Here is a 22,785-nt window from a genome sequence, read left to right on the forward strand (position 1 = left end):
GTTTACACGTTTATGTGACAAAATCAGGAATTCGAATGCTGATGAAATTAAATTGAATAAACTACTTAGCTTTTTGAATGCCGATTTCAGTGATCATTCAAGTTCGCTCGAAAATGAATTTAATATATAAAAGAAACTAGCCAATCGTATCTCTGCGTTTAGAAAAGTAGCAATAAATCACATTGAACGATACCACTGCATCTTCTGTGAAAATAGGATAGGAAAATGACAAGTATTGCATTCTTTACTTTGATTAAAGACGACACATCGACCGCTATGTATCATGTTTGTATTCCTATTTCTTTTTGTATATTCAAGCTGGACATTCTGTATTATCATATTTTGTTATATATTGTGTATTTTTCATCGAAAAATACGAAAATAAAATTGAAATTGAATTGAAACGTATTCGTAGGATAAAGATAGCAGGCATTGGCGCCAAAAAGAGAATAATGATATAAAACATAGACAAGATAAGTCTCCTTTTGAATCATGAGCAATGACGCACGGGTGAATTTACAAACACTAGGGCTATTTGATCAATTTGTTGCTTACAGCTGCTGGTTCATGCTAGAATGCCATAAAATAATTTTGTACGATAGAAATAACAACAAAAAAAAAAAACTTACTTCTATAGCTAGTATGATTTTCTTTGACATACCCTCCACACGAATCCATCGTCCAGCGTCTGTGGTAGGCACCGCCCCTACCGCTGTAGGATGGAAAGGGGGAGATATCCAACTACCGTGCAGCTTACAGGAGGAACCCTTCGCTGTGTACTGGATAAAGGAGAACAGATCGGATCCTGACCAGTTAATATACAAGGCTATATTCTACAACGGGGACTTAACGATCATTGAGGAACGGTTCAACATCATGACAAACTTCAGTCTGGTCATCACAGAGTTGGAAGTGGCGGATGAGGGTCACTACCATTGCCAAGTGGTTCTGGAGTCTTTCAAGGATTACTCAAATTCCACCCGTCTTACCGTAAACTGTATGTTTAGCATATACATCAATGTTACATTCCTGTAAGAGTTATGATAATTGTAGATAAGAAAATCCGGAAAAGAGTTTAAAATGAGATTCATCTATAGAACTACGATGATTTCTCTCTCACACACACACACACACACACACACACACAGACGTATTGATAGTCATGGCGACGAAGCTGTAAACAATATAAGCATTCACGTTGTTCCCCAAAATGTCACCATCTTATTTGACATAACATATCCTTCTTTAAGAAAATAAACATTATTGTTATCTGATTATAATTCAAGCATCCAAAGACCAAGGAATAATCATTCTAAAAGCATGGTGTCATAATAAGGGGTACCCTCTGATCATCAAAATGGCAGAGAGAGAGAGAGAGAGAGAGAAATAGATTAGTTGGGCGTATTATTTTCATAATATACAATTTGTAGAAGTAATGTATGCCGTTTCCGTTCGTCGAAATTGCCAATAAGCCAGTTCGGAGTTAGCTTATGGGCACATTGGTACGAATGACCTTTCTTTTTTCTCAGTTGGTTAGGGGCACTTCACTCGTTTTCAGAGCGACATAATGCATAAGTTTTACGTAACAATTAATGGGATTCATCGATCCTGTTCAAACAAAGAATGAACTTGCGTAGACCAGATGAGCAGAATGATCTGTCAATTCACACTTGAGAAAGCATCCATTTCATTATTTTGCATTGGATGTATTGACAATCTCTTTCTATTGATATTGCCAAATACCACTTTTGCTGTCAGGTGGATGTGCTGGCAAGCGGCATTTATAAGGATTACATGAATAATCATTACATCACAGATGCTTATCCCAGTGAATTTAAAAACCAACATGCATGTTGGTCCGAATGACATTGTTTCTGCTCATGCGCAAAGTGGAACTCCGAACTGGCTTATTGTGTCCCTTGAGCAAAGACTATCAGTGTACTGGCTGGTTTTTGTACGCATGCGCGTGGAATTGGTTAGGCATACTGTATTGTCGCACAGTACCAGTGGCATGGTCGTCTGCTAACACAGAATCAGATTCGAATGACAAGCCGCCTTTCATGCCTTTCAAACATAACAACGGGTTTGTGTGTGTGTGTGTGTGTGTGTGTGTGTGTGTGTGTGTGTGTGTGTGTGTTTCCACTTCACATAATAAGCCCTTCTCAATCGGTGCCATCGGCATCGCGTTCGGCTTTGCCTTAGGTGGCTGTGGTTTTGTTCACCGTCTGCTGACACTTTTTCTATGTCTCGCAAGACCTGCGTTGCGAGGATGCAAACTCGACGTCTTCAATGTCTTGCAAAAAGTAAATTGGAAATCTAATTGAAGCTTGGAATGAATTATAATGAAAGTATTATGATTAGATTTAGGCCTACAGCTGCAGCGATTGCTATTTTTAACATTGATCATGTTTATTAAGCCCCACAAAATCAGATTCGAAGTGGGCATTTGGGTCTTGGGTAACATGGATGCACTACTGGGTTAATTTGGGTTTATCCTCCAACTTCAAGGTGATTGTGCTTAAAAAATGATTCAGAAAGGCGTAGTATAGACTCCTTTTTAGTTCAGGTTCATGTATATCAAGATATTTCTGATTATATTCTCATGCAATAACATCAAAGATGAAGATGGGGAGGGAAGAGAAACTGGGTGAGAGTAATCATCGATTTTGATCGATAAAATCTCTTTATTAATAGTTTAATTTAACCAGCTTTAAAAAGGCATTTTGAATCGGTATTTAAAAGATCAAAAGATGTGCTATTTCCAACAAATAGCAATTCATTTTCCCAGTCCATGCATGTACAAAATTGCTCTAGTATCACGGTTTGAATTGATGTATCAATAATTTTTTGATGTTCACTTTATCATTACCAGCCCTATAATCCTCCTCATCACGTATACCATCGTCACCTCTACCACCATGACCATCATTGAAGGAAACCAAAGCCCAAAAAGAAATGTGGATTGAGTGAAAGCAGCAACATTAAATTAGTAGAACACATCAGTGAAAATTTAAGGAAAATCGGGCAATCGATGCAAATGTTATGAATTTTTAACGTTTTGATGTTGGAACCACTGAACAAGGGAATACTTGAGTTCATGACATCATGTGTGGGCAACAACATAAAGAAAATAAGAAAATAAACATGTTTTCACTTTTATTGCGTAATGAAAGAGCATTTGACTAACTGCTTTCAGAAAGTAGGGAGTGATTACTGTAAACACCCTTAACATGAATTATGTCAGTATCAACTAAGTTGATGGAATGTGTAATTTTCATGAAAAATTATTTTTTTTTTTTGTGGAATTCTCTTCATATTTTCTTTACTTTGTTGTTGTCCACTAAAGACGTCATGGACTCTAGTAGTCTCCTTATCCAGTGATTACAGCGCCAAAACTGTAAAAATGAATAACTTTTGCATCGATTGTCCGATTTTTCCTCAAAATTTCACTGATGTGTTATACTAATGTTGCTGCGTTCACTCAATCCATATTGCTCTTAGGCTTTGGTTTCCTTTAATATCAAGCAATCATCACTACCATCATTGCTTTTATTAGATTACCATGCACGACCATAAACATCAGTACTATCATTTCACAACTCGATATCATCTTGTCATCATCACCACGAATATCACTCGTAAACCATCGTATACATAGGCCTATCACCACAATCAATCTATCCTCCACCGCTATCAATATACTTTTTTTTTATGTCACCAATCCATCAACAACAACTTCACGAATTCTCTTTCATAGTTTTCATCATCATCATCATCATCATCATCATCATCATTAGTCCAGTTAAGCATTGCGACTGGCAATATTCATACGCAATTCCTCCCTTTCATGGCCTAGCACCCTGTAAATGATGAAGAGAACCGATTGAATATTAAAACACTAATTTTTGTTTGTTTGTCTGTTTGTTTGTAAGAACACTAGCCGCATTCACACGTACAAAATAGCTGGTTACCGAGCGCGCTCCAAAACTCGAGTTCTTGTCAAGTTAAATGTACTCGGAACTTTTTATGAAATTTCATGACCAATATATTATAGAAACAAACACCTGGCATTAACTAGTATCAGATCCCCAGGTGGGTTCAAATGTGTACAAACCATTTGTTGTCGACTGACACCCAAAAACAGAAGCCATGCGTGATTTGTTGTCTCGAAGTCGTGCAGTATCGTACAAACACACACAAAAGAATAGCGTATATACAGTAAGTGATGAGATATCAGAGCTGTGATAGCAGTTTACCAGTATGAAGTTTGTCAATATCAGCATAACCATATGTCTACTATGCGAGAGAGAGAGGAAAAAAAAAATTCCAACCCACAGCTCCGATTCTCAAGTAATACACATTTGTAGGAGCGACTTGAAACGATCGTTTTATAATGTGTTGTTATTTGGCACAAAATGATTTCATTTATTTTGAAAATGGTAGACGATAACCAAATAAAAGTCAATTTGCCCGATATTAGCCAAATTTAAGATCTTTTCATTGAGTTGGAGCATCGAGCATCAGTTCAGAGTCACAGAGGCTACTTTCGAGTTTTTATAATATGCATTCATAGGAAACTGATAACTACACGTTTGAACGATGATAGCACCCATTATTATGATTACAGTTCGTTATTCCGAAGGTTCGTTAATCCGAAAATAAGATAGGGTTCGCTATTCCCAAGGTTTATTAATCCGAAAATGATATAAGGTTCGTTATTCCGAAGGTTCGTTACGGGCCCTATTTCATTGTCGGATCAACGAACATCCGGAATAACGAACCCTATTTCATTTACGGATTAACGAACCTTCAGAATACCCAACCCTATTTCATTTTCGAATAAACGAGCCTTCGGAATAGCGAACCCTATTTCATTTTCGGATTAACGAGCCTTCGGAATAACACCACAAATGTTTGGAATAACGAACCCTTCTTTGATTTTCGGGTTAACGAACCTCTAGGTATAGGGAATTTGTGTGTTTCGGAATAACGAACAGCATCCTATAAATCTAACCTACCCTACTCCTGCAAATATCCTAAGCCTTCTATCTACGTCTACCACATATTCTTAGTAAGTTGCTCGCACTGTTGTATCACGTTTTTATATAAGGGCAAAAATTTGTAATACTTTATGACATGGTTACTAAGCCGAAGGTTCGTTAATCCGAAAATCAAAAAGGGTTCGTAAATCCGAACATTTTTGGCATTATTCCGAAGGTTCATTATTCCGAAGGTTCATTTATCCGAAAATGAAATAGGGTTCGTTATTCCGAAGGTTCGTTGATCCGACAATGAAATAGGCTTGGTAAAGAACCTTCGGAATAACGAGCTTTGTTTCATATCGGATTAACGAACCTTTAGAATGACGAACCTATCATATTTCATTTTCGGATTAATGAACCTTCGGAATAACGAACCTTCAGAGTAACGAGCTGTAACCCAGCAAACACATAACGTTTTCAGAACGTTTCCTAATCGTAATTGTTTTTTTTTTTCAGAGGTTGCGTACGTCTTCGTATTCGCATAAAATGAACATTTTTTTAAACATACATACATACAACGTCAAAGTTGGGACTTAGCATTTACCACAAAGCACAGGTTTTTTGGGGAAACGTTTTAAAAAACGTCAATGGACGTTACAAAACATTTTTATTATGTCTGCTACGTCTTCGTCCTTATAAACGTCTACCAAACGTTTTCATTAGGTCTGCTGCGTCGACTTCGTCTTTAATGAAAGTTAAAAAAAACCCAACATTTTATTTAGTCCGCTACGTGTTCGTCATTGGTTTCATTATCATGAATATTCATGCCTATTTATGAATATTTAAATAATTTTCTACAGGTCCTTAAAAATTCCGAAAGGTTTTTTTATTGGTTTTTTAAACGTCCAAAAAAACGTTTTTATGACGTCCATTTGAAACGTTTTCAATACGTGGAAAACCTTTCACAAAAAGACGTTCTGAAAACGTCTTGAGAAAACGTCTTTATAACAAACCTTGAACTTTTCAAGAACGTTTAGAAAACGTCCAAATGTTAGCTGGGAACCAAATTTGTATCAGGGTTGTACCTTGAGGTGCTCACAGGCGCTTTATTAGATCTTAAAATGAAATACTGATTAACCAACCGGCCACGACCTTAAGATGACGTCAAAATCACGTCCATTTTCCTTGTTTAGTTTTCGTGAAAAAAAGGCGTCTTCAGACGTTTTTCTTGTTTTCTTTACCAATATATATTACGTTAAAAAGTCATGAATTGACGTGTAAACGACGTGCTCATGACGTTATTCTGACGTACATCTTGTCTTTATAATTGTGATTTACACGTCATTAAGACGACTCTTTGACCACCAATGACATCTTTGGGACAACTTCCATTTAATAAAAAAATACGACATATTGACGTCAGTTTGAAAAATACGACGTATTCACGTCAGTTTGAAACGTTAATGACGTCAAGTATCTTTGTTTATTTTCGTCTAAAAGACTTTGAATTAGTAATTTACACGTCTTTACGACGTCTTTGTATAACCAGCCAGGCGTCAGAAAGACGCCACAAATATGACGTCTTTTAGATGTTTATTCCATTTGGGCAGAAATACGACTTTCTGGCGTCAGTTTGAGACCTCTAAATGGCGTCTGGGGGGCATTTCATGAAGGAACTTGTCGGATAAAATATCTTACAAGTCAGTTATATCCGACAAGTTTTGAGAAATTCTTCAGTCTGATTGGCTGATTTCTCTGAACTTGTCGGATATAACTGACTTGTCAGATATCTTATCCGACAAGTTCCTTCATGAAATGCCCCCTGTTTTCTTTGCAAGACGTTGCAAAACTGACGTAAATTTAACGTCATTAATACCTCATTGATATGACGTGGTAAATAGTTTGCAAAGCAACGTAGATTTTACTTCACTAATACGTCGTAAATATGACGTGAATAATAGGTCACAAAGCTGACTTGAATTTTACGTCTTTAGTACGTCGCTGATATGACGTCATAAATGCGTTGCAAAATAAAGTAGGCCTAAATATTACGGTATGCAAGACGTAATTTAAATAACGCTATGAATGCGTTGCAAAGCAACATAGATTTTACGTCATCAATACGTCTTTATGACGTAAAAATACGTCGCAAAATTGACATAAACTTTACGTCATAAAAATGCCACTAATATTTGGGTAATAAACATGTCGGAAAACTGACGTAGAATTCACGTCAGGAGGTCCATAACGTGACGTGATAAATTCGTTTCAAAAAGACGTTGAAATCACGTCATTTCCTGGTCATTATCAGACGTGCTACCACTTTGACCAGTTGCGACCTCCGTCTGCTAGCTGGGACCATGTTCATAAAGTTTGTTCCATTCCTTTCTGACAATTCAACCGCTCACATGACTACAGTGTATAGTATTAGTGCTATTTTCTTTTTCTCTCTCAGCCAATTTCTGTGCATTTTCTGCATTCATCCTATACTGCATCTAGGCTATAGGAATCGACAACTTTTGCTAAGCTGAGATACAACGTCAAATGTTGAAATAGATGAATTCACAGGTCTGTGTGTGAAACCTAAAGGGGATGTTCACCCTAAAAGATAACTTGTTCTTTAAAGAAAAAACTGACAATAATAAGAAAACATGATTGGCTAAGGTTTGAGGAAAACTTTCTTAAGAAAGATATCATTCTAATTTTCAAGAAATTATAATCGATCAAGAAAATCAAGAAATCTATGACTTTTGCAGCGACTTCCTATACATGAGAATAGAAAAGAAAGTACATGTATGCAAAATCTAACATTCTTTAACTTAAAGGCATGATTTACCATTTGCAGATGAAATTAAAACCCAGCATTGTGCTTAGAGATAGTTCTAAAATGTGCGCCGTATGGATAGAAACAACCAATATAAATATTTGAACCATTATCATCGATGTTGAATATCGTTAGATATACAAAATGTGAACAATAGTTTTAATAAAAATGTTTCCAGATTAAACCGTCTATACAGTTATGGTTTAATAAGAAAAGCCGTCATATCTCCTTACATTTTATGCTTTATCGAAAACATTTTATATGGTAGGATGTTTTGTGATACAACTGACCTACACATAATATGCATCATAAGTAATATCTTGAACATTTTTTGAATCACTGCACCCTCTCAGTAATCACTCCAAATATTTTACAAATAACCTCTGTGATGACAGTTTTATTACTTCATCAAAACATCACGGAAAATACAATTCAAATAAATTTCTCAATGATATCTCTACAAATGCCTATACGAAGGAGAAATCATCAAAATACTCTTAAATGCATGGTTGAATTAAGTGACGAGCGCATCAAAACACCACTTTTCTGCGGGGGGGGGGGGGCGGGGGGGCAGAATGAATTTTTGAACACTGTGTAGGTGATCAATAATTTCTAGTGGAGTCAACATCTTGGTTTCGAGCCAATGTTGGCTCAACCTTATACATATAGTTATGTTGGGCCACGGCGAACTAACCATTCATGTAAACGCCACATGGATGTTGGCACAATTTTTCACTTAATATTATCAATCCTTTTAACATCTTACTGTAATAGGGCTCACACCCATAAATATTTCCCCATAGGGATGAGTGTTAAAAATCAAACTTTAAAAAATTCTGTAAAATAACTCATACAAATGGCGTCTTTCATATCGCATGTCAAAATAAAGTAAGATGTGCCCTTTCACTCTGTAAAAAGGTCGGCAAAGTCAGACTACGTGTCTTTTTAACTAAAAAAGGCTAAGATTTTCTGTGCGTGCGCCGAGTTAAATTAGTCTCTTTAAATTCCACAAGGAAAAGCTATCAACTGCCAAGCAGAATATATTTTGTAGAGGAATTCACACTGATCAATTTGAGCTAAAAACTTTTCTTCTACCTTCATTCCCTGATTTTTTTATGATTTTTTTTTTTCTGAATTAATTTTGGTATCTTTGGTACGAATTTGTGATCAGGCCGGGAAGAATCCATTATATTTACGGGTGTGATCCCAATACCGTAGATCAAACATTTAAACAATCAATTTCATGTCATACAAATGCGATCCTACACTAACCCTTCACAGACACCTGTTAACGCCATCCTAACACTTGAATAGCAAATTAATATCATACAGTATAGCTGTTGTAAAACAAACAAACAAAAAAGAATTATATGGATGCAAATGCAATTTCTTTTCCCTCACGGCCTATGTACACATCATTATATCATGCAGCACTAACCCCCCCCCCCCGCATAAAAGATATTAAAAAAAAAAATCATTCGTGGCTTGTCAACGGACACCACCTGACGTTAACTCCACTTTTAAAATCGCCGCGGTTACTAGTAATGTGTAAAAGTAAGACAGCCCATAAATAATCTGAAAACAAAGTGATCGCTGTCAGTGAAAGTGACCAGTGATGCGAACTTTGATTGAAAAAGGCACCCTTTCGTTTCTATCTGCCTAATACCAAGGAGGTGACCTCCCTGTTCATACCAGCGAGGTGAGTCACCTCCCTGCTGATGTTGTACACGTATTCTGACTGCTGAGTTTTGTAAATGACGACTTGCTAAACGACTTGCCAGTGTGAAACATCTTCGAACATGGGCGTAAATCCCGGGGGGATGGGGGGATATATCCCCCCCCCCCCTGAAATGGAGGAGGGGGGATGGCCTGTACAATCATCCCACCTGAATTTTGAGGGGAAAAAATGGAGGAAGCAGAAATGTGATTGTATCAATTTTGGCATATTGCATGACGTTTGTACGCCGGCCTTCAAAAAGGTAACAGAGCTGAACAGTATTCTATCTTGTAGGAAAATGTATACATAATTTTCTTAAGCGCTCGCTCGCTTCGCTCGCTCGCGAAGAAAGTAACATTGACATACACTGTAAAGTATGGCTCAGACGTTGACAACGTCAATATATAGGCCTACATGTAGGCCTAAACATGCTATGACGCGAGTAACTGGGGACCATCTGCAAAATATGTACGAAAACAAACAAACAAACAATAACAAAAACTATATCGCCATAATTGAACCCCCTCCATTTCCTGAATCATTCCTGAGAAACGACAGTGACTAATCACTCAGTCAGGATACATCTATGGGCATACCCAGGGAAGATCAGGGGCGTCGAATCTATGGGGGGGGGGGGGGGGGGGGCAAAGGGGCATTTGCCCCGCCCCTACGGAAGTGTTTAGGCAGACAAATAATTTATCCCCCAAGCAATTCCCGAGATGAGGACAACTCTCGAACTTTCTTAATGGAAAATTGTCGAAAAATCGCCAGAACTCTGTATTGCAATCATAAACATGCAAAATCTCCGCTATACAGGATCCCTTTCGATAAACTTTGTACAATTTTGACATTTACGTATATTTCCCTAATTTATCAAAGAGTGTGCAGCAGATCTTTCACTTAACAAAAGCACCCTCACATGCAGAGGCGTCGATGAGGGGGGGGGGGGATGGTTCCCCGATAAAGTGGGACGAACAAAGCGAAAAATATAGCTACAAACGGCAGTTTTTGGAGTGTAAAATGTCAAAATTTTCAAGCTCGCTCGCTCCGCTCGCTCGCATTAAACCGCCATGCCATTCTCCTGATGTTGCTGATAGTGACTGACAGCAGTTGCACCCAGTGCGCCCCCCTTAATTTCCAAAGCGAAAAATTTATCTACAGTTTTGGGACTGTAAAATGTGAAAATTTTCAAGCTCGCTCGCTTCGCTCGCTCGCATTTAATCATTCCATTCTCCTGATGTTGCTGCCAGTAATTGCCAGCAGTTTTCGCCCGATGCGCCCCCTTAATTTCCAAAGCGAAAACTAGAGCTACAAACGGCAGTTTTGGGACTGTAAAATGTCAAAATTTTCAAGCTCGCTCTCTTCGCTCGCTCGCATTTAATCATTATTCCATTTTCCTGATGTTGCTGCCAGTAATTGCCAGCAGTTTTCGCCCGGTGCGCCCCCCGTAATTTCCAAAGCGAAAAATATAGCTACAAACGGCAGTTTTGGGACTGTAAAATGTCAAAATTTTCTAGCTCGCTCTCTTCGCTCGCTCGCATTTAATCATTATTCCATTCTCCTGATGTTGCTGCCAGTAATTGCCAGCAGTTTTCGCCCGGTGCGCCCCCCGTAATTTCCAAAACGAAAAATATAGCTACAAACGGCAGTTTTGGGACTGTAAAATGTCAAAATTTTCAAGCTCGCTCTCTTTCGCTCGCTCGCATTTAATCATTATTCCATTCTCCTGATGTTGCTGCCAGTAATTGCCAGCAGTTTTCGCCCGGTGCGCCCCCCGTAATTTCCAAAGCGAAAAATATAGCTACAGACGGCAGTTTTGGGACTGTAAAATGTCAAAATTTTCTAGCTCGCTCTCTTTCGCTCGATCGCATTTAATCATTATTGCATTCTCCTGATGTTACTGCCAGTAATTGCCAGCAGTTTTAGCCCGGTGCGCCCCCCTTAATTTCCAAAGCGAAAAATATAGCTACAAACGGCAGTTTTGGGACTGTAATGTCAAAATTTTCTAGCTCGCTCTCTTCGCTCGCTCGCATTTAATCATTATTCCATTCTCCTGATGTTGCTGCCAGTAATTGCCAGCAGTTTTCTCCCGGTGCGTCCCCTTAGTTTCCAAAGCGAAAAATATAGCTTCAATCGGCAGTTTTGGGACTGTAAAATGTCAACATTTTCAAGCTTGCTCGCTTCGCTCGCTCGCATTTAATCATTATTCCATTCTCCTGATGTTACTGCCAGTAATTGCCAGCAGTTTTAGCCCGGTGCGCCCCCCTTAATTTCCAAAGCGAAAACTATAGCTACAAACGGCAGTTTTGGGACTGTAAAATATCAAAATTTTCAAGCTCGCTCGCTTCGCTCGCTATGCCATTCTCCTGATGGTGCTGCCAGTAATTGCCAGCAGTTTTCGCCCGGTGCGCCCCCGCCCCCTTAATTTCCAAAGCGAAGAATATAGTTACAAACAACAGTTTTGGGACTGTAAAATGTCAAGATTTTCAATGCAAAAAGATTTCACCGTGGGAGGGGAAATTCCCCTACCATACCCTCCCCCCCCCCCTCGCTTGCTTCGCTCCCTCACATAACCGCTCCTCCTAAGATCAAATCCTGTCTACGCCGGTGATAGGCCCCATTATTTAGTAGGCCTTCACAGTGTTGTCGCACAGGTGGAGCAAGAGCTGAAATACCTCGATTTAGTAATATATTGTGAATATTTCATTTTCTTGTTTTTTTTAAAGAAAAGAAAACAAAATTTTCACCAAAAGTGTGCACCAGATCGTTGAATTTCAGGTATGAAATGCAAAATCTTCCACGTGTGGGAGAGGGATACACCCCCATACCCTCTCCCCGTTCTGTCGTTCCGCTCCCTCTCACAGGTATTTCAAAAAAAAAGAAAAATGTTTTCATACTTTTAAGGTCTGATTTTCCGCCGAAAGTCATCTGACAAGCAAAAAAAAAAAAGCAACAAGAATAAAAAGTCTTCATATTTTTGCTGCCGCTTTCCTCCCACTTTATATTTCATGCAAAAGAGTGGGACATCCGATCCCTGTAAAGTGTGTGCGTGTGTGTGTGGGGGGGGGGGGGACACCAAGCTTCCCCCCCCCCCCCCCCCCCCAAAGGCTGCGCCGGTCCGGTTATGGGCTTGTAATCGTGGTGATGGTGACCATCCCCCCCCCCCACTCCTCAGTACGGATTTACGTCGTTGATAATGCTCCAATTTACCATGTATACGTCTTGTGTCCTTACGTCTCATTTTCCTCTGTAACTTCGATTAGTGGGAACGTGTTACTGTTGTTTGTATACTTGCGCTGCGAGCAGAACAATACACCAAACACTTTTTTAATGATATTTTTCATTAGAGATTTCATCGATATCAGGCCCATGTCTACAATGAAATTATGTAATTTGAACAAAAATAAGCAGCTGAATTCACATCTCTTGTGCTCCTAAATCATATTTTTCTTAACATACAATACAATATAGGCCTACGTATTATACAAATCGTACCATGCATAAAACATTTGCATAGAATTCTGCATGAATCTCAGAAAGAGATTTCTGATTTAATACTTATACTACAGTAACTTAATCAGGCCAATCCATATCTGCCTTACGGAAACACTTGTGCTGCTGAATCATTTTTTTAACACACACACACACACACACACACACACACACAAACCCGTTGTTATGTTTAAAAGGCATGAAAGGCGGCGTGCCATTTGAATCTTATTCTGTGTTATACAACGTCCAAGTAGATCCCGGTAATTTGATTGGAGGATTGTTGGTGACGTGATATTAAATAAGTACTCCATTCAACGCGCCGTGCAATTTTGGTTCTATTTTTGCGTGCAACTTGGTTCGATTTTTTCGTTCTATTCCACGGTTCGAGAAATTGTACGGTACTGCGTGTACTGTGTGTTGCATATTGAGGATCGCATGCAGCTAGCGCAGGTACGTGTGCGGTACATGCATGCGCGTACGTAGGCCTACGTAGTGCTAGTGTACGTGTATGAGCGCTAGTATAGCTGTGACCTGTATCTACACTGATTGCACAAGCCGGAAAGAGAATCGCAGTGGATCCACATGTAAGTATGGCTATATTTTTCATACATATATAGACTTCTAGGCCAACTTAGACCAAAAAGATCTACTTGGACGTTGTATAAATCAGATGGTGTATGGTCTTTACTCGTGCAATGGAACGAGATTTCGCACTCGGTGAAAGATGAGGCGCACTATTCAACTCGGCTTCGCCTCGTTGAATAGAGCGCCTCTATCTTTCACCTCGTGCGAAATCTCGTACCATTGCACTCGTGACCATTCACTATTTGTATATTAGCAGACGACCATGCCACTGGTACTGTGCGACAATACAGTATGCCTTACCACGCGCATGCGTACAAAAACCAGCCAGTACACTGATAGTCTTTGCTCAAGGGACACAATTGGCAATTTCGACGCATTAGGGTTACGGAAAAAAAAAAATCGCATACCGTTTATAGTATGACTTGTGTGTGTATGTGTGTGCATGTGGTTGTGAATCTACTTTCAGTTGTTTTTTTATTTGCTTTGTTTTCTTTTGTTCTCCCGTGAATGTCAAATGTATCAAATTAATTCATTTACAATGTAAACTGTGCCCTCTGGCAAAACAGCCGTGTCATGAAGACTTTTTCGCTGAGTGAGGCTATCCAGCCGTATTTATTATGGTGTGAAGGAAAATTGTTGTATTTGCACGATTTTTTTTACATTTTATTTTGACGGAAATAGACACCAACAAACCAAACCCTCAAAATTAAAGAACGTTATGTACCCGCTTTCTTAAATTGATTTAAAAGCAATTTTCATTTAGTGTACAAGTTGACTCGTCTCTATCTATCTATTTTGTTTTTTTAGAATGTGCCATTTTTTTATCATCGTCTATTCAAGAAAAAACATTAGGTGTAAACAAAATACAATCACGCAGTTTTCTTCCTGTTTTGGAGGGGGATATCACTTGGCGTTTTACTCATTATTACTGCAGATAATATCAATGTAATCAACGTCCCTTTCACCCGATCTTAAATGTCAATGTAATTTTTTGTCACCTTTTGAAAAATGCTACGAAATCTCATTTTAAAAATCATATATGGTAGTCCTATTGCAGACAAGAGTCGCATATACATACAGTAATAAGAATGATCACTTTCACTTCTGGCAGCCATGGCCACAGAGCATGTCATCGAACAGTGTGTCAGAGAGGTTCACGGTTCGAATCCTTGCACCATCCAAGCGTCGAGGGAAGCCCAAACTGTTCATCTTGACTGTAGGCTTTCAGGTTTCAAGCCAAACGTGTCACTAGTGTGGACCACGTCGGGTAACGCATTGCCTTCAGTGAGATCCATCCAGTACGCTTTGCCAGATGGTACTTTCGAAAGACTCGAGACAATTGCTGTTACAGCCTCTCAAGACACGGATCAAAACATCACATGTACGGCTTCAGGTGTTTCCATGGACAGAGCTTCGTCCAAGTTTATTACCGTTTTATCTTTAAATGGTAAGTGATAAGGAATCACATTTATCCGCTATCACAATCATGCTCCCCTACAGCGACATCATAGTTTGATTATGTCACGATTTGAAGTATTCTCCCATTCATTCATCTAAGTAGCATTTTGCAAACTCTTATTTGTGTACTGAAAAAAAGACAATTAGAATAGAATGTACCTTTATGTGAAAAGAAGAAATGGCACCCTTTTCTTTTAACTGAATCAGCGATGGTTAATCTACATTGTTGCATCATCTTTTAACATGTTTAAGGAGATAAATACGCCCCAAGAAGTATCATGCAGCAAATCATCTTTTCTTTTGACAACTTATATCGTAATGACCAACGACTGCTCAAAATGACGTATATATTGGTTGTTTCTATGTGCCAAAATGATGAAGTAAGAGGTGTGTGCATCTATCTTCCCTGGTGGAGTCATCATAGTGCTAGTTAGATAATGTGTTATCAAATCGGAAAAGTGTCATGTCAGGTTATTTTTGAATGGCTTTAAGTTCATGTATAATCTATGTATGCATTAATAGTTTTTCAAATGATCTTTTGAAAGAATCGAAGTCGAGGAAAACGAAGTAACTAAGACTACAAATGTTATTTTGCACGTCAGCTTTATAATATACTAGAAACATCTCTAGCTGCAGTTGCTTTGTTTGAAAGTTGTATCCTTTTCAACCCGATTTTAACTCTTATGTTTGCTCGTAAAATAGGCCTACCTGCCGTGCCGTGCTTTCCTTTATGCAGTTTTAAAATGCAGATTCATGCAACACCATGAAATACCTGTTATCTAATATACCTTAACCGCTACGTACAGTGCTATAAAACTACACGCACATCGATATTAGATAGGCCTATTGCCGTCACTCGGGATGTTCATATTCAATATTAAACATTAGTACTTTTTACTGTCTTTGCGACTTACCAAAAAGATGTTCCAGGTCCAAACAAAATCGCACTCGGAATCGGACTGACGTTGTTTTTCGTGGTTCTGATAACAGTACTGTTTTTCGGTGTTGGAACACTTTTGCTGACGTACAGACCAGAACTCCTGCCTAATGGTAATGTATGCTATCTTGTCTGAGATGCTGCTTACTCTCTTTTTTTTTTCTTCTTCTTTATATCTCTTTCATGCTTCAGTACTTAATCGACATTTAATAAGACTATTGAAGAATTGATGATTAAATCTATTTCTCACAAGTTTCAATTTAAGGCACACTATGAAGCATACATAGAATAAACTGTAGTGTACGGTTTTAGTTTCATATCTGTACGCAATCGTCTGTTCAAAGAAATAATACATTGGATTAGTGAAAAGTTCTATTTTTTGCTGGTTTTGCTCTTGCTCTTGCATTTGTTTGAATTACTGCAGAGCTTAGAGGACAGAAAAAATCTGAGGTGCAAGATGCTATTTGAAAGAAATGGTAATCTATTATATTTCTAGATAAGTAAGCAAATTGCTTTCGTAATTGTTTCTGTAGTTATGCCGTGATCTTTGTGAGCGGGGTAGACTTGTGTGTGTGTGTGTGTGTGTGTGTGTGTGTAGCGAGTTAGGATTTAGACCTTGGAAGGAAAAATTACGGACGAATCAGTGAGAGATCATCTATCAATTATTGTTCCATCATATCAATTGTGCAAGGATTCCGCTTTGCACAAATTTCCAAATAATTACCTGAGAAATTATGCGGAAGAAGGACTTCCACTATAAGCAAAAGCTTGAACACGTGGCAGCCCAGTGACCTATCTACATAATACACATAATGTTTGCGGAATGGGGAAATACTGCAAAATATAATACACTGTAAATACATTATCTTTTATATTCTAGTGCATCAGTAGTTACGAAAAAAAATAAAGTGATTTATGATGATGATGATGATGACAGGGTAATGATGAGGAAAAATGTGATAATGAAGATGAAAGTGACGATGGTGTTGCTGAAGATAATGGGAATGACATGAAATGATATAGACACAGAAACATTGCGTATATTTGTTGTAGTTTTAAATCCAATTTACAGGAAAAGAAATGTAATCAAACAAAACAAAATCTATATTCAGATGCCATGTTCATAAATTGTAATCTGACAGTAACATAATTTTCAATCTAACCTTAAAAGAATAAAACCTTTTACATGATTTAACATAATCTGGGAGTGTGTTCCAAAGATTTGGTCCATTATGCCTTATAGATTTTTGTGCTATTAATAATTTGGGATTAACTAAATGAAAATTTTGCGAATAATTACGAGTGGGATACGAATGGACGGTATAATTTTAAGTTTAAAGAAATTGTGAAAAGTTGTTCAAATACTTAAACATAAAAAGCAAGGAGTGAAAGGTATCTATATCAAATATATTCAGTGTTTTTAACTGATAAAAAAAAGTGGATTGGTTTGGGCTAAGTATTGTGAGCCAGTACAGATGCGAATGGATTTCTTTTGTAATAAGTAGAGTTAAGTTAGTTTTTGCACTTGTAGCCTACACTAGATTACAATACATAATATATGGTTGGATTAAGGAATTGTAAAGCATAAAAAGAGTATGTTCAGGAAGATAACTGTTCATCTTTGAAAGAATACCTATATTTCTAGAAATACAGGTTGTAACAATAAGACGTATGTGATCATTCCAGGTTAAGTTTTCATCAATGAAAATGCCTAAAAACTTAATAGAACTTTTACGTCCAAGAAGTCCATTATTAATCCTTATATTGTTCCCAAAATCATCTGGGTGAGTTTTCATATGCTTAAAATAAATATAATTTGTTTTATCAATATTAAGTGATCTTAATATTGATAAAAGGTCTGACCTGATAAGATCTGACCACATTACTCCTGTTCTCCAATCCCTCCACTCACTCTCCATACATCAACGTGTCACCTTTAAAGTCATCCTTATTGTTTACAAGATATGTAATAATCTTGCTCCATCTTATCTTAAAGACTTAATTTCTTTCCGCTCCTCCACATGAACCAGATCTCTTTGTTCTTCTTCCACTCTCCAACTATCACATGGTCCCTGCACCTGTACCCACATTGGTGATAGGTTTTTTTCTGTTATTTTCCCGTCTCTTTGGAATAAACACCTTCTCTATATTCGTAATGCTGGAATTGTTCATAGGTTCAAGTCATTTTTGCAAACTTATTTGTTTACTCAAATTTAATTCTGTTGTTGTTGCTGTTGTTATATCATAATATGTCCATGTGCATAATGCTGTATTTTAATTCAGTGTCATACTTTTTTTTTGCGGATCGATGCGCTTAGAAACATCAGTATTAAGCGCCATATAAATGATATTCAGTATCATTATCATTATTGATTATACTATTTTTAACATTTATTTCTGAAAAAAATATGTATCAAATCATTTTTATCCTTTGTTGTTTTATTTTGCATTCACAGTACAGCTATACCCTTTGTTGCGTATAGTTGTTTTCATTGGATCCTTACTTGTTATACAGAAAATACCATTTAGTTCTGAGCATAATTGCAATGATAAGAAAATAAACTAAAGCGATATCTCAGCGATCATTCTATTGACGCGCTGCCGAAACGCGTTTGTTGTTCGACTACGTTCAGGACAAACAATATTCCATAGTTTCTTACCCTTCAATTTCAGAGCAGATGTTATTTAATTACACGTGAGTGAGGATATTTGGCTACGTGGCAGGCATAATCTTTGTAACAAAATCCTCAATATCTTTTACACTAAAGTGAAAACAAGAACAATAAATAAAAACGAACTGAATTTTGGCAAAAATTTTTTCAATAAAATGTTTTCACACAAATTGAATATGGATAATTGCGGAAAAAATGAACAAACAAAAACGTTATGGGTACGGAGGATTCATGATTCCTACAACCTACAAAGTATTGTCAAGAGCATTCCCTTTCCGTAAATTAGTGTGATTTTAGTTAATGTCGCGTTTTTTCTCTATCTGATCTCATTAAGTTCTAAACATTCTAAACATTTCTAAAAATTCGCAGCTTTGACACGAATTCCATGCTGGAAGAAGCTAGACAAGCATCAAGCTGGTGCGTCCATGGATCCACATAACGGTAAGAGGAGGCACTTATTTTTAAATCCATGCATCGAAATTATGTATTCTATTGCATGTGCGCAAAACTCTACAAATTGACTTCGACAAATTTATTTTATTTTGTTTTGTTTTAGTGTCACACATCGGTTTGTTCATATCTCTGTAGCATACAATTAGGGTCCTCCAGAGCATAAATAGAATTTAAGGCAAAATCTTGTGGAAGTTAGGAAAAATTCCTACCAGAAACACAGCTACCATATACTGTTAAGATATATTTAACACGAACAGAACGTAAATTTCGCGTGTATTGTGTTTCTGCATTGCTATGCTTACATACAAGCGCAAGTGATATCTGAAGAACATTTGGATTCCATTACATTCTCAAATGTCAATATGTAAGTATATCTAAAAACGAAAATAATGTCATAAATATTGAAGATTCACGTAAAGTGTAAAACTTCAAGAAATTATTGAAAATGCACGGTCCTTTGTAAGCTGATGATAAGAGAATGTCACCCGGACAAAGGACCATTTAGCATGTTCAGAATGGATCAGCTTAACTGCAAACAAAATCATAATCCATATGCGTCAGGCTCGATTAAAACTCAGTATCTTCTGTTGAAGAATCTATAGATCCACATCCACTGTACCACCATGCCAAGAGAACTGCTCACACAGCAGGAAAATAATTCCGATTCTGATGATCATATTTGCTCTTTCCTTTTATTGAAGGACAACTTAATAATGTTTGATTTCTTTAACTTTGAGGCCATGGTGACTACTTGGTGGCTATAATTTGATTGCCTCTTTTGTGGTCACGCTTAATCTTTATTCTACTCTGATTACTCCGTACCTTAATTATGGTATTCTTGTGTGGGGGAATGCACCTAGAAATCTTTTTGACATACTGTTCCGTATTCAAAAACGCGCCATCAGAAATATCAACCATATCGGATATTTGTCCCACACGAATGATTTATTTTTGAAAAATAAAGTACTGAAAACATCAGATCTGTTCGGTTACAACGTCGGCATATCTATGTATAAATTTTCTACCAAGGAGTTGCCGGATGTTTTTACTCGCATGTTTAGGAAAAACTATTTGATTCATAATTATCCTACCCGCCAAAGTAACGCATTTCACCTTCCACGTACTCGAACAATTTTCGCCAAAAAACGATAGTGTATACGGGCCCGAGATACTGGAATGACCTCTCCCCCGAAATAACAAGCTGCTCGTCCTTATATTCCTTCAAACGCAAATCAAAAGTGTTTTTCTCAGGCGTTTTCACATCAGCCCGATGTTTCGAAATAGCGCGCTATTATCTGACTTGGGAAATTAACCCGATAACGAAATAGCGCGCTATTTGATAATGTGAACATGATGATGAGTTATCATTACATATAATTACTGTGTTATCATTATGTATATTGTTTGTTTTCTGCACATTGCTCACAAGTAAAAGAACTTGTGTGATTTCTGTTGTACACGTTCATAAATGAGAAGTATGAAAATAAATGAATTGAATTGAAAAATTGACGTAAAACGGGTGAGATAAATATATATTTATAAACATACATTCATTTTCTTATAAACCACTGTTTCATTGATCATTAAGAACATTGCATTCAAGCACAAAGTTTTCAATACATTAGGTTTCAAGGCGATAAATACCAAGTCCAATGTCTCTTTTTTTTTTTTTTTCATGTTACGTCAAAAAGTCAAAGAGCGCAAAAAGCTTCGAGCCAGGATACGTGACTACCGACCTGGAAGCGCTTCAGAATGTAACCTGGGCAACTTGGCGCGAGTCAACATCAATCTATTCGGGCAGATGAGCGCAGGAAAATCTTCTTTAATCAACTCCATTTTCTTTGCCTACACTGGTAAGTGCTTAACTTTGGGATTATAGGTACAGCCATGGTCCCGCATGACTTTGTTCTTATGAAGGATAATTCCACTTCAATTCAGAGTATATTTCATGTTATACATTGTGTTACCATGGCAACATCGTTTTCACTGACAAACACAGAAATTACCGATATATTTATTTTTCTCAGATTTTGGGCATAAGACAAGAGGTATGATATACAGCTGTATATGTGAATGCCAGTGGGCAGTGTATTCGTTTTCTTAATTAATGTTGACTAACATATTATTATGTTCATAAGCTTGTTAAATAGTAAGAATATAATAAGATGGTTGCTGGTTGGGTTCATTTCTTCCCGGTTTGGGTTGGGGTATTTATCACTCTCAGTGACAGTTTTAATTTTTTATGAAATTTATGGTTAATTGTTTGGTTATGATAGTTACGTAGGCCCACCATGTTATTATTGCTTGTTTGACTAGTAAGCGTGTAATCTTCAGTGTCAGTTATTGTGTGACTGTATGTAGGGGACTCAGTGGAAGAATTGTACTTGTCCACATACAGTGTGTTGTATTTGATGTATATGTCTCTGTCTTGTCAACTGTAATGTTTGTTTGTGCAGGGCCCCCAGTAAGAACAGTACTTGCCTACTGATGGGGCTACCCTGTTGAAAAAAGACTGAATAAATAAATAATAAATAAAAATAGATAAATAGTATATAAAGCAATACGACGATTTGGATGGATGAGGTAAAATTATCTGCATATATGCATGTCCCTTGCAGAAGCAACTGATGAGGAGAGATTAAATATTCCCTTTTTGCTTTGAAAACGAGATTGGCCGAATCGTGCAGATCATTGTGACAAAACTTTACCGTCCTTTCAAACGCCTGATGGAGGCAGTGAACAAGGATTTTCTGATTATTATTTCTGATCGCCTTTCTTTAAGAGTTAGTGCTTTCCTGTGATTTTTTATTTGTCACATTTTCGCAGTATATTGCATAAAAAAGAAAGGAAAAGAAAGGTACCCTTCAAAGCAGTGAATGATACTACTATTATACTATTATAAAGTAAGATATTAGTCTCGTGCATAATAGAAAAATCCAAAGATAGCAGTTTTAGGTTCATTACAAAGTGAATGCATATTCAAAAATCTAAATACTTCTATTTCAAAGAACTATTTAAGTTACCATTGCAGGACAAACTACATTATTTCGCCGTTTGACATGTTTGATATCGATAATGCAAGGACGATGCTCTCTTTTTTGAGAGCATCGATGGTGATTGGATCACGGTAGCTCCAAAGAATTCGGCCTAATACACTCCGCATGTATTGTATAAGTGCATAGCCAGTCTGCATAAGCCCGACTAGACGTTTGCATTCTTTATTCAATTTCTATGACGGAATGCATCAGTAACTGTAAGCTCGTTGTAGCCCTCTCTAATGCATAATTCAGGACCACTAGCCAAACTCTTGTCTCTGCGGACCAAACCGGGCGCTGCAAAAACGTGTTAGCTCTCTACCGTACTTTCGGCTGCTACAGTAACTTCAATTGTAAGGTATCTCTCAATACACACACCTATGGTATCTTTAAAGTCAACAACAAAAAAATCATTTTCCGTCTTTACTCAATGAAACATACCTCCCCCCCCCCCCAATGAGGGGTTTACCTCATTCCAAAAATGTGAAAAATCATTGACAATTAAATTTTACCAGACACTTGAATACTGCTGCTCTCAACAATACTTGACATATACACAATGTTAACTGAACTTGACATGTTTAGCTGACATTACATGTAACCTCACTTAAAGCTAACATGAGATAACTT

The 22,785-nt window shown here is 37.4% G+C and overlaps 1 protein-coding gene across 1 annotated transcript; it reads left to right on the top strand.

Annotated features, from left to right (window-relative positions):
• The first annotated feature begins 642 nt into the window (after positions 1–642).
• Positions 643–21,608, top strand: LOC140239859 (butyrophilin-like protein 1). The gene is made up of 5 exons (XM_072319680.1): positions 643–997; positions 14,712–15,047; positions 15,971–16,108; positions 20,812–20,973; positions 21,577–21,608. The coding sequence occupies exons 1-5, from the start codon at positions 643–645 to the stop codon at positions 21,606–21,608; spliced, it is 1,023 nt and encodes a 340-aa protein (XP_072175781.1).
• Positions 21,609–22,785: the final 1,177 nt, after the last annotated feature.

Source organism: Diadema setosum, chromosome 16, assembly GCF_964275005.1.
Source record: "Diadema setosum chromosome 16, eeDiaSeto1, whole genome shotgun sequence".
Classification (NCBI taxonomy): domain Eukaryota; kingdom Metazoa; phylum Echinodermata; class Echinoidea; order Diadematoida; family Diadematidae; genus Diadema; species Diadema setosum.

Bases quoted from the DNA above. Each gene is read 5' to 3' on its own strand.
- LOC140239859 (XM_072319680.1), top strand. From the start codon at position 643: ATGATTTTCTTTGACATACCCTCCACACGAATCCATCGTCCAGCGTCT. The intron at 998-14,711 runs GTATGTTTAGCA...CACTTCTGGCAG, and splicing joins CACCCGTCTTACCGTAAACT to CCATGGCCACAGAGCATGTC. The intron at 20,974-21,576 runs GTAAGTGCTTAA...TTGTTTGTGCAG, and splicing joins CATTTTCTTTGCCTACACTG to GGCCCCCAGTAAGAACAGTA.